This window comes from Annulohypoxylon maeteangense (assembly GCF_022496945.1).
Source record: "Annulohypoxylon maeteangense strain CBS 123835 unplaced genomic scaffold GGS22scaffold_5, whole genome shotgun sequence".
NCBI lineage: Eukaryota > Fungi > Ascomycota > Sordariomycetes > Xylariales > Hypoxylaceae > Annulohypoxylon > Annulohypoxylon maeteangense.
In genome coordinates this window covers 1,697,441-1,710,439 of record NW_025953252.1, presented here as the reverse complement: position 1 = coordinate 1,710,439, position 12,999 = coordinate 1,697,441, and the positions used below count along the sequence as shown (strand labels likewise).

Here is a 12,999-nt window from a genome sequence, read left to right as displayed (position 1 = left end):
CGCATCCAGGACAGGAAACACACCGGTAACTTGTGAGGCTCCCTGCATATGTGCGCGAACGTGGCGGAGCCCTAATTTCTAGCTCCAACTACAGATATTGGTTACATTTGGGGGCGAGAAGCTAGGAATCGATTCCCCCAGCCTCGCGTGGAGCACACATGGGATTGCCGGAAATAGGTGCTTGAAACCTTGCGAAACCACCTTTCAGGGGTATTCAGACTAACGTCCGTTTCTGACACGACCCTTAACCCGTACCAACCATATGGGGAACTAGCTTAGGATGATAAGAAACCAACATAAAAAAATTCACCTTGTGCATATTGACAGAAGTCCCTCGATGAGACTCTAAGGAGATCACAGTTTTGGTCTTGCACATGTTTCACACACCTAATTACTACAAGCACTTAATCATCTCATATCTAGGGCTATAGCTCGTCTTCAAGGGAAGCCGGGGACAGCAACTTCCGCCGACGGACCCTTGAAGTGCAAGGGAGCATTCTTTGGCAGCTGCTTGATAAGGAGCTGACTTCAGCCGCAGTCTATAAAAAGAAACATCACCAACCCCACGCTGACTTAATTTATAGATTTGATGACTCAATATGTTCTACAAAAGCGCCCTACTGTCTTGAGGCATAGAGCCGATGAAGATGTCTTTTTCCCCTCACTTTATGATTACGCGGCGTACAGCATAGGATGAAAGGAATAAGATTATCCCATCGGAATCGCCTGAAATATACAGGTGCCCGATTGTGCATTTATAACGGCTCTTTACCAATTGCTTGGTTATGTAGTCCTAGTTCTATTCTTGTCTTAGCGGCCGCCTCGCGAAGATGGAGGCTCTAAAAGAGGTTGACGAAATAGCCATTTACGTTGTGTACTACTAGGATCCGCCAAACCGCCAAAGGCAAGCTCCGGCTCTGGTAGGTATTCTGCACCTTCTAGGGATCATCGCGAGACTATCCGAATGAACCCCCACATAATTCAAATGTGGAGTGCTACGTTGTATGAGGTGGACTCGATGTTTAGGACATTGATTTCTGCTTTTTCTTTTTCAGTTTTCAGCTGCGCCGACTTTTCCATATCGAGGCCCGTTCCGCCTCGCCTCCACCAGATACCTAGTATCTACCTATATGTCTACCAAGGATCTAGGTGTAACAAGTAGGTACCTACCTATTGGTGAGTAGGGCTGAAACATATATGCATTTTAGTACGACGTGAGGTACGGGTGGGGTTATAGATCATCGTGAGATTTTCGCCGGTTGATAATGCCCCACACACCAGAGAATGAGCACCTACATGGTCTCAGTAGATGAATTAGAGAGGCAAACGCCGAGTCACGCCCGAACGCTAATATTAAACAAGGACTAGTTTCGTCAAACGAATGCGGCTTTTCAGGAATACTACCAGGTAGGTACCTAGGTAGGTTAACCACGCAGCCACGGAGCTGAACATGATATACATTCACATTGTAGGGCGCATGACAACTCCACTGCAAATATTAGTTGATTACCTACCTACCTAGGTGCCTCGGTAGGTACAAAACCTTAGGAAACGGACCCAGACGGCGTGTTATTAGGTAATTTTATATATATGGATCATTGAAGTATTATACCTGCTTGTATATTACTAGGTGGTGTATAGAGTACCTACCTGTCTTGCAACACCATGAAAGTACCTGGTACGCAATTGATCTACGATAAACCAATCATAAGGATCACCAGGAGGTTGTATTTGATACCTAGTTTTGAATAAAAATGCCGATCAAGATCTCGTAGCCGTCTCCCAGTGCTAACCTCGGTAGTAGTTACTATTCGGGCAGTCGGGTCGATAAACCATCAACAAGAACTCGTGAGGTACGTGGTTTAAAACTTGGAACACTACTTTCACAATATACCATGGTAGTAATATAACCTGGTAGCGAGACTACGTTTTACTTCGATACTATCATAATAGCCTTTTCCTAAAGTTACCCTGCTTTAGTTAGGTATAATGTTAGTATGTTATGTATACCTAGTTGTCAGGGGCTAAGAGGGAGAAGCCGTACAAGCCATATTTTGTGTAACATGTACATTGAAGAACAGGTAGGTATACAAGAAGCCAAAGGTCTCCCGGAGAGTAAACGAAGGATACCTAGTAGCATGCATTAATCACTGTTCGCGTAAACATGAGTGGTTATTGCTATTCTACGAACCTATAGCTTAGTACGACTATCACTCGCTCTGTGACACACTCCTAAACTATGGGCTTCTCCCCAATGGTCTCGGATGGTTAGCTAGGCGCGTGGATTAGAAAAGTGTCAGCAATTAAGACAATACCTGGTAATATAGGTATAAGAGATCTCAAAAAAGAAGTATCTTGCACATAAGCATATCAATATCAGAGGATCCTATTCCTATGATAACGATTGCACCAAAAATCAGTATATCAGCTAACATCAACCAGCGCTAGTACCCCTGAAACAATGCTTGTAAATAGTTATCAATCAACGACGCATAAGAAAGTGTTAAGCATGTGATTACCTACCTAGGTAGATAGTATAGATGTGAGTTATTCCCGATAGAATTTGATTTCTGACCGTGAGGTTGCTTTCCTTTTCTAGCCTCTCATATTCCCATGTGGTATTTCCATCGCCCTTGATGAGTCACCTGAACCCTGAGGTCGTTATCTACGATATCATCAGGCTAGGCCTACTGAGTGGCGTCAAGGTTCGATTAAGTATGCCCAGGCGACAGCTTTGGGCACCTTCCTGGGCACAAGTACAATGCAATGGCTACTTGATGTTGAATAGGTACCTAGGACCTAGGTAGGTGTCTACTCAGAATGGCTGCGGTTGCAGCAACATCGCCATTTGAATGTGAGAATTGATATGATATTTGATGAAATTCCGATTGGTCCTTTAGACGGTAAGCGAGAGGCAGTCTACTTTGGGAAATGTTTGGATTGATGCGCCGTTGTTACATTATCTCCAAAAATACTAGGTAAGATATGTCCCTATTGAATATTAGGCTCACCGTCGTCGCATGAAATTTCTTGGCGCGCTATAGTATGCTACCGAAGATGTGTTACCACTATTAACCGCAGAGAATGATAAAATCGCGATGTCTACTTCGAGTCTTCGACCGTAGTCTGCTCGATGTCGGTTGTCCTCACCGAGATTTGCCTTGCGATGCCGGACCAGAAATATTGGGTTTCCAAAGTCGGTGAAGCCTTTAGACTTATCGGCGAGTATGAACAGACAACAATATTGTGGAAATTGACGTCCAATTTTGTAATGGAAGTTTAGAAGACAATAGCCCCTAATATCGAGAAAAAAATCTGTACCTGGGTAATCAAGATGGAAAGCATCCGATTGATAACACATGTCCAATAGAATGCTACGGACTTGTGGACTTCCCTGTGATGATCGCCTGGAGCCGCTCCGGTCGCCTTCGTCGCCCCGGATTCCTGCACGTCGGCTCCACATCTCCTCCACATTGAGAGAACATTCGGAGCGGCACTCGGGACAAATTGGTGGGTTCGTATCGTGCCGAAGGGATCCCTATAGGCTATATTATTAAGTTCCTTTGGTAATAACCTTCCAATAGCGCCGAACGCGGAGTGACAAACCAAAGTATACCGTGACATGTACTTGTTGTGATCGATCGTTCTTATGGTGAGATTTTCCAACTTTAATGTGCCTCGAATGGCTATCATGGTCGATTTTTCCTAATTTCCCTAACCCAACTCCTTAATCTTTTACCTACCTAATATTCTTCTTCTTGGTGGTTACAATCGCGATCATGGCGAGCCAAGACAGTAGTGATCAATTCCAAGAAAAACACGGTTCGGCAATGGCCGAGGCCCATGAAGACGATAGTGGATCCATCGTTTCGTCTTCTGATGGCATTAACCCTATCCGTCCAAATGGGACTAAAGACGAAGGCGACGTTTCGCAGGGCGCATCAAAAAAGGATACTAAGCGATCGAGGGTCTCCGAAGAAGTAAGAAGAACCACCAGCAATGTCATCGCACACGTCGCCTCGCGCATCACCACCAGGACATGGCCAGAACCACCACCTCCTCCGGACGGAGGGATAGATGCGTGGACCCAAGTCGCAAGTATGTAAACCTCATGCCACTCTTCATAAGACCCCTTTATCTCCGAATCCCCGAAAAAAAAAGAGAGAACAAGTTCGCTAACTCGCGACAGTGGGCTGGCTGGTTATCTTCACTACATGGGGATGGGTGAATTCCTTTGGTAGCTTTCAGACCTACTACACATCGGTATTGCCACAAACACCGTCCACGATATCGTGGATTGGGTCCGTGCAAATATGGTTCTGCCTAGTAATAAGCGTCATATCCGGTCGTCTGCTCGACGCTGGCCTGTTCTTACCGACCTTTATGGTTGGCGCGGTCATTCAGGTACTCGGCATGTTCTTAATGAGCATCTCAAACCAATACTGGTCGTTGATGCTGACCCAAGGCGTCCTGACGGGAATCGGATCCGGGATCTTCTTCACCCCGTCTCTCGCCCTCGTCGCGACTTACTTCAACAAGAGGCGCGGCCTCGCCGTCGGGCTTGCGACGACGGGTAACTCAGCAGGGGGAATCATTTATCCTGTCGTTGTGAGGCAGCTGATCCCTACGCTGGGATTCGCATGGACTACGAGAGTCCTAGCGTTCATCAACCTAACATGCCTTAGCGTCGTGTTTGCGTTTATGCGCCCACGCCTACCGCCTAGGAAATCAGGTCCCATTATTGATTGGTCTGCATTTCGCGAACTGCCGTACCTGGGGGTCGTGGGTGGGATATTCGCGACGTCGATGTCTAACTACTTCACCTTCTATTATGTAAGTAGCATTAACATTGCCGATGACGGGGTGAGTTTTGGCTAATATCCTGATGTAGATCGCATCTTTTGGCAGAGAATCATTGGGTCTCTCATACTCGGCTGCTTCAATCATGGTGATCCTCATCAACGGAGCAGGAATTTTATTCCGAGTTATACCTCCCATCATCGCCGATCGCATTGGGCCGATTAACGTCATGTTTCCTGTGACGTTTGCGTGGGCGCTTGTGGCGTTCTGTTGGTTAGGTGTGGACAGCGTACCGGGCTTGTACGTCTTTACGTGTTTCTATGGTATCTGTTCCGGGAGTTTCCAATGTCTCACGGCAACGGCTGTTGCGAGCATCACGAAGAGACTCGATACGGTTGGGACGAGGCTTGGAATGGCCTTCAGCATTTCTTCATTCGCGTCGCTCACTGGACCCCCTATTGGCGGGGCAATCCAGGCCGCTAGTGGTGGTAAATTCACGGGTGCACAAGCATGGGCGGCCACGATGACTTTCATCGGATTTCTATGCTTCGCGTTTGTGAGAGTAAGTAAAGTTGGGTGGGAATTAAAGGCGAGGTGTTAAGAAATGCACGGGATTATTATGAGTATCGGGCATGGGTACTAGGTAAACAGGACATGTGACGGCTTGGAAAATTGGTGACGGATTTTACGATTAATTATTAATAGATAGTCGATAATATGTGCGGCATGGTATGCTCTTGGAAAGTTGTACGTCGATATCCCATTCGAGATCGGGTCTTTGGCTTCATCTGGGTATCTGATAGATGCATGGGGTCTCCATCAACGCTTTGAGCAAACCCGACAATATTAGCGTTGATGATTATGATGATCATGAGAAACGAGTGGCATATGTGAAATTGGTGTCAGAACGAGATGGTGCAAGAAATACTCAGGTACTGGGTCATGTGTTGTGTAAATGTAAATGTTAAAATGAAGCATAGAGAGACTCAATTGATCAACGCGCGGACTGTATGAGAGCAGAAGCGGGCAGATGTTTAAAGACGTTAGAGCTAATTGGGGAAGGACCCGGTTCATCAAGCCAATGAATATAATTGAGGGATATATGTAACCATTTAATAGCGTTGAACTCTCATCCAATAATCGACGAGATCTGTCCGATTGCAAGCATGAATGGTGTAGCGGTAACATTCAACCCTTCCAAGGTTGAGCTCGGGGTTCGACTCCCCGTTCATGCATTACTTTTTCTCAATTTTCTTATTCTGACCCAATTGAAACTAAGATGGCAAGCAAGCTTTTATGCAGTTTGCCTTGCTTTTTGCGCTTGGTTGATGAGTTGACAGCCACTTCAACTAGGTATAAATGACGATGGCGGTATGTGCAAGGTAGTCTAGGCCGGTCTACGTGATGTAAGATCATACCTATCGGCGTTAATACGTCGGCGTTATGTTATAATAGACAAGAAAAGAAAAGCAAAAATCTGCTGCTTACATGTTTCCTGCATGATAAGATGAGGAAAAGTATAGCAAGCGGGTAGGTAAACGGACCTGACTAACGCCAGTTCCACAGCTGTCTACCCGATTAAATAGAATGACCATCTCGGCCCGAAGCATTTTCATCATTGCAATGTGTAAGATCATCGCATCTGGCTTACTCAATATCCAACATGGGTCATGAACGGTAAGACTTTGGATTGGACAATGGCATGCTTCTTCTATATTTCTTATTAGAACCTCCTCCAATAGCTCATGTTGCGTCAAGCGCGTCACGGCATTCACATCTTCTGATAAATGGATGGCAACGACATGAGACATGTTTATAATGGTTACTATTATTATATTTTGGCTTAGTAAAGACTGAATGGTCTGATATAGGTAGGTATCGCACTCTTCCACCTTGCTTACACATCCACGACAGCCCACGATGGAAGCATTTCCTAAAAGACTTTTGCCTAGGAGTTTTCAGATCATGCGTACCATTATAGTTCACCGACCGAAGACCTCAATGACACAAGCCATGCAAGCTAGAGCACGTCACCGCTACTACTGTAAGTTTCCACGATTATCGCCGAAGGGAATTCACAAAGACAAGTCTCCTTTCATACCTATAATAGAAACGAATTTACTATGATAAGTTTGGTTTAAAATACTAAGTAAGTACCTAGCAGATATTTAAACCATCAGTTTATGAAGCTATTGACCTCGTGTTAGTGTTTGGGTGTGCTACGTTCCCCATGCTATCTTTTAAAAGTAAATACCTACCACGGTAGTTAATTACCACATATAAATTAAAATTTAACAACCTCTTTGCTACCTACCTAGTCTGCTTGTCGGTTATAACACCTCACTAATCCCTACGATTCAATTTTCTTGTATATACGAGTATGACATGAGATTCTACTCTTTTCATCATAGTCTTGCGTAGTAGTGCTCACTATTCTCTCCTCAATTTCATATTGAAGCCAGGGAGGTTACAAGCGGGAGGTTCGTCAGCTCGCTGAGTAACACGACCTATAGAACCACATGTGTAGCACCATTCTAGCATCTTCTGCTTGCAACTCCCACTGGTGTTTCTAGACTGGAGATAATAGGTAGTTTGGATTCATCTCCGGGCCTCGGGTGAATACTCGCCGGAATTAGAAGCTCATATATTTCCACATTCCTGTCCTCAATCATCAATGAATGAGCTATCTCGTAAGAGTATCACTTCCTAGGTATGTAGAATTCGTATAATTACCGTAATAATACTGGGTTCTCCGCTTCGTTCATGTTTTGGGGATCTAGTCTTCCCTGGTTGTATTTGGTCAACGGATTGAGATTAGCTCGCCTGCTCAATTAGATCGCCCAGCATCTTGTCTCATGCATGATACCAAGATCCGCCACTCGGCCAAGATGCTACCCCAATGGGTGCTTAATCACGACTATCGTGTTGCCAAACTTGGGAGTCACTGTTACACATGCGGGGAAATATGCTTTCATTCACCGGACAGGCAGTATAACGCGGCACAGCACGGCAAGACAGGCAATCAGCAAATAGTGGCTTGGCTTAAGTATATAAACAAGATACCTAACACATGTCTCTAACCTGATACCGAGTATCTTCCTGCTCATCACTTACGACACTTCAGATAATTCATTAAATCGAGATGGGTTTATATAAAAAACTTGCTGCAGATCTTGAGGAGGTGGACATCATCATTGCGGGTGGTAAGAAACAGCAACCCAATTTCACCAAATACCTACTAATGAAGTATCCTATAAAGGTGGAACTGCCGGGTGTATTATAGCTGGACGGTTGGCAGAAGCTGATCCGGAGCTTTCAATTCTTGTTGTCGAGGGTGGCCCAGACAACTACGATAACCCCAATGTCATAATACCAGGTTTCTACTATTCACATCTTCAGCCCAACTCCGAAACAACGATTTTCTATACTGCGGCTAAGTCGAGGTATACTGGAAATGTAGAGAGGATCGTCCCCTCAGGGGGTACACTCGGCGGGGGTTCGTCTATCAACTTCATGATGTAAGATGAGCGCCCATCAAGACCTGCCTACCGGTACCTTACCTATACGCAAAACTGACTCCGTCTCCTCTCTAACAAGGTACACACGGGCTCAACGTGACGATTACGACTCGTGGAAAACTCCAGGATGGAGTGCCGACGAACTATGGCCATACCTCAAAAAGGTGATTCCCTAGCAACTATGCCTCTTTCGGGACCTAGAGAAGTACTAATGTAATTGTTCATCAAAGCTTGAAACCTATCATGGACCTGGGAAGCCAGAGCATCACGGCTATGACGGCCCAATCCAAGTTTCCGATGGTCCGTTTCGTTGTAAGCGGGTAGAAGATGAGTGGTTGCACGCCGCCGCGCAGTTCGGGTACCCAGAGATAATCGACTTACAAAACCTGGATACTAACAACGGCTGGCAGCGCTGGCTCCGCTACATGAGTCCCGAAGGAAAACGTTCGGACACAGCTCACGGGTACTTACACCCTATGCTGCGCGATGGGAAACACCCTAACCTGCACGTATTGGTGGAGACGAAGGTAGTGCGGGTGTTATTCGACGAGGACAAGAGAGCCTGCGGGGTCGAGTTCACACCCAACCCGAGATACCAGGTCCAGATGGCCTTCGCGACACCTCATCCAAAGCAGATTGTTAGAGCCCGGAAGCTTGTTGTCGTGTCATGCGGTGCTTGTGGCACCCCCTCCGTATTACAACGCTCCGGGGTCGGACCTAAAGATGTGCTTGATCGTGCTGGAGTTCCCATTGTTGAAGAGCTTCCGGGCGTCGGCCACGGCTATCAGGATCATAATCTGATAGCATATGTCTACCAATCATCACTCGATCCGCTTGAGACGTCTGACGCTCTTGTCTCGGGGCGACTTTCTTATAAAGATGCCGAAGCCCAGAAGCACCCGCATCTGGGATGGAACTTCATAGACCTCTCTTCTAAACTTCGACCGACAGATGAAGAAGTGGCAGCTCTGGGACCTGAGTTCCAAGCTATGTGGGACAAGGACTTCAAGAACCAACCTAATAGACCACTGATGTTGATGGCTGTCAATGACGGGTACAGTGTTAATTCCTTGGAAACTACCTAGGTATTCCGTGATGCTGATATAATAATATAGTGTATTAGGTGATTCCACTGGCCTGGCTCCTGGTCAGTACCTCTCCGTCGCGCCCTACACTGCATATCCATACTCTCGTGGGCATCTTCACATCACAGGACCCGACATCAGCGACCCTCTGGATTTTGACCTAGGGTTCTTCAGCGATGCGAATGACATAGACCTCAAGAAACAAGTATGGGGGTATAAGAAAGGTCGCGAGATCATACGGCGAACAGGTATATATCGAGGCGAGGTCCCGAGTCGTCACCCCCGGTTTCCGGAGGGCTCCAAGGCGGTTGCTCTGGAAGAGTGGAGTCCGCCGGTCGAAGGAAGTAAGATACAGGACCTAGAGTACTCTCCTGAGGATGATGCAGCGATCGAGGAGTATCTTCGCGAGAATATCCAAACTACGTGGCATTCCCTGGGTACAGCGAAGATGGCACCGCGCGAAGAGATGGGTGTCGTGGATAAAGACCTCAATGTATACGGTGTGCGTGGGCTTAAGGTGGCAGATTTGAGCATCCCACCTGAGAATGTCGCCGCGAACACTAACAACACCGCGATGGCGATCGGGGAGAAAGCGGCTGATATTATTGCAAAGGAGCTTGGAATTGTTATTAGATGATACTTGCTTACGTGTAAGATATGACAACCTACCTAACCTAGGTAAGCATTAACTCCGGAGGCCTTTACACAGATTTTAAGATCTATTATTGTCATCGGGGATATCGGGTTTAGATATAATTCTTCGTCTTTATTCAGAATTTCAGTCCTTATTCATGCTCAATAAAGTAGGGATACTCAAATGGAGAACAATTGTCTTGGCATTGCTCTGACCGAATCATTATCCGGTTAGAGTGTCATTGAAACTATCTTGAAGTTGTTTGCGATACGTATGCAAAAACGCTGTCGATGTCGGGAAGATCCGAATCCTAGACCCCTGCGATGTTGCACTGTTAAGATCCTTCCGTAGGTACTTCGTAGGGCTGTTCCATCCCAACTTTGCAGATGCGAACGGCGCTATTGTACCTACGTCTAGAAAAAAGAAAGAAGTATTAATTAATTCGCAGGACAGAAGCTGAAGCTGCAAATTCTTCAACAGGTAAGAGATCTACATACCGAAGCATGTACAGAATGAATTTCAATGTCATTATTTGTCCGGGTGCCCGCGTATGCATGAGGAAAGCCACTGAATAATTAATATTAATACGAGCTGTACGGGTTCTTTTAATAGGACCCCTGCCACTACGGCAGTACGGTTCCACGACCACGGTTACCACAGGATGACGGGACATGGTGAACAAGGGCTGCACGGGTCGAGTGCCGACACCATATAATGGTTTTGATCCACTATTCCATCCTTGACGGCGGGCTGAGTTTGTTGACAAGGGGGTCAATAGGCTATGATGGCAATATGCGTTCCTTTGTGTAAACCTAAGGCGAATATATTATGGCATTGTTAGGCACTCCGTTTCTTCTTCTTCTATTCGGTACGTAGGTCATTCTCTAAGCCTAAGCCGAAGGACGCCAACATGAAGTCTTTACTGACTTTGACATCGATCGTTAGCCTTCTGAGCCAAATTGCACTTGGCGCGCCCAGGTTTATAACGCGGCAGAACTCGACCCACTGGTCTACGCAAGAATGGGACGCGATTGTTGTCGGTGCCGGAACTGCCGGAATCATTGTCGCAGATCGATTGAGTGAGGCTGGGAAGAAGACTCTTCTATTGGAACTCGGTGGCGCTTCGTATGGGATCACAGGAGACACTGAGAAGCCTGCATGGCTTGACGGAACGGACTTGAGCCGAGTCGATGTTCCTGGTCTATGTGAGTATCTGCAGGCTCCGAAGCCTTCATTGCCTGCCTCATTAAACTAACCAATTAAAGACAAGAGCATCTTCAGTGGAGGTACAGACATACTATGCCCGGCGGGCGTTGTGAATTCTTTTCAAGCATGCGCTATCGGTGGAAACAGCGCGATCAACGCTGGCTTGTACTTCCAACCTCCGGCTTCTGATTGGGACGATTGGCATCCGGAGGGGTGGAAAAGCGCCGATGTCCAGAATGCTACACAGCGTCTTCTAGATATGCAAGCCTCCGTTACTAGTTACTCTGAAGACGACAAGTTTTACATGCAGAGTGGTTACGAAGCGGCTAAAAAGTGGCTTGTTGATAGCGCCAATTTCACCGAGGTATCATTCAATGAGACCCCAGACAATAAGGATAGGGTATTCGGACGACCGGTCTACAACTATATCGGGGGCCAACGAGGTGGTCCAACCAAGACCTACTTACAAGACGCCCTGAAGAGAGATAATTTCCACCTCCAGACCGGTGTCCATGTTAGACATATCAACCATGTCGGTGGCGTGGCTTCTGGCGTTACCGCCACGGTGGACGGCTCGGATATAGAAATCTCACTCTCCAAGAGCGGTCGAGTTGTCTTAAGTGCCGGCGCTATTGGCTCCCCCGGTCTTCTAATGCATTCTGGCATTGGCCCTCTTGACACACTTTTCAACATGTCCGCGGCTGGAGTGATGCCATTCAACTCCACGAGCTGGGTTTTCAATCCATCGGTTGGCGAGGGGCTCTTCGATAACCCGAATACATTTATCGAACTATCCGGGCCGACAATTGAGTCATACGTCCACAACTATAACAACCCCATCCCTGCAGATAGAGATCTTTACCTATCTTCTCGCAGCGGACCGTATGCTGGCGCATCTCAGACCTCCGCCTTCTGGGCTTACCTGCCTAACCCCGATGGCACCAAAACTGGTCTTCAGGGTACGATCGATTCGTCGGGGTTCGGAGAATTCACGAAAAACAATACCATCACGCTCAACATCTATGGTACCTCCGGCCTTGGCTCTGCGGGAAGCGTCATCCTCTCCGACGACGGGAAGTTCACGCCGGGCCCCAGCTCCGATGTCTATTACAGCGACCCTCGCGATGGGCTGAACATCGCGACGTTCATCCACTCCATCTTCCAAGCCTTACCTCCTTCGACGCCCGATTCTCCAGCAGCCGACGGCCTAACCCCGTTGAACATCCCTCAGAATTCGACAGTGGAGGAAATCCGCAAGTACATCACGACGTATTCCACCTACGCCGTCGGCTCGGTCCAACATTGGTCTAGCTCTTGCCGGATAGGGAAGTGCGTGGATGCCGACACGAAGGTCATTGGGGCGGAGAACATCCACGTCATCGATGCTTCTATCCTGTCGCCATTGACCGTAAACCCGCAGTTCGGCGTGATGGTCGCGGGCGAGAAGGGCGCGGAGAGGATACTGGAAACTTGGTAATGATATTATGTGAATATGTAGATAGATATTTGGCTTGCTCTAGATGGCGTTGATCATATACCACGCGGGAAGATAATACTATAATGATAATATGAATACCGAATCAGGTCCATATATACTGGGCAAGCAAGTTGACTCTGAGCTTCTTCAAGCGTTGCCTTTACGTGTCTGTGTATGAAGTTAGTAGGTAGCCAACCTGACTTTTGAATGCGGCTAAAAAGGTATCCCGAGCCTGATCCACTGAATAAGGTAAAGTGCATTCAAGATTCTTGTAACCTC

At 46.9% G+C, this 12,999-nt stretch overlaps 3 protein-coding genes and 1 non-coding gene across 4 annotated transcripts; all 4 read left to right on the top strand.

The window, feature by feature from the left end:
• The first annotated feature begins 3,258 nt into the window (after positions 1–3,258).
• GGS22DRAFT_159049 (MFS general substrate transporter) lies at positions 3,259–5,657 on the top strand. Its single transcript, XM_047960734.1, has 3 exons — positions 3,259–4,098; positions 4,190–4,833; positions 4,892–5,657. Exons 1-3 carry the CDS (start codon positions 3,780–3,782, stop codon positions 5,399–5,401), a joined length of 1,473 nt encoding a protein of 490 aa, XP_047820789.1. The 5' UTR covers positions 3,259–3,779; the 3' UTR covers positions 5,402–5,657.
• Positions 5,658–5,964: 307 nt separating this feature from the next.
• GGS22DRAFT_t46 lies at positions 5,965–6,035 on the top strand. The gene has a single exon. It is a non-coding gene; the product is annotated as a tRNA-Gly (tRNA).
• Positions 6,036–7,888: 1,853 nt separating this feature from the next.
• Positions 7,889–10,303, top strand: GGS22DRAFT_119511 (GMC oxidoreductase). The gene is made up of 5 exons (XM_047958191.1): positions 7,889–8,003; positions 8,060–8,318; positions 8,398–8,482; positions 8,549–9,372; positions 9,434–10,303. Exons 1-5 carry the CDS (start codon positions 7,943–7,945, stop codon positions 10,038–10,040), a joined length of 1,836 nt encoding a protein of 611 aa, XP_047820788.1. The 5' UTR covers positions 7,889–7,942; the 3' UTR covers positions 10,041–10,303.
• Positions 10,304–10,680: 377 nt separating this feature from the next.
• On the top strand, positions 10,681–12,989 carry GGS22DRAFT_119510 (putative cellobiose dehydrogenase). Its single transcript, XM_047958190.1, has 2 exons — positions 10,681–11,242; positions 11,303–12,989. Exons 1-2 carry the CDS (start codon positions 10,948–10,950, stop codon positions 12,718–12,720), a joined length of 1,713 nt encoding a protein of 570 aa, XP_047820787.1. The 5' UTR covers positions 10,681–10,947; the 3' UTR covers positions 12,721–12,989.
• Positions 12,990–12,999: the final 10 nt, after the last annotated feature.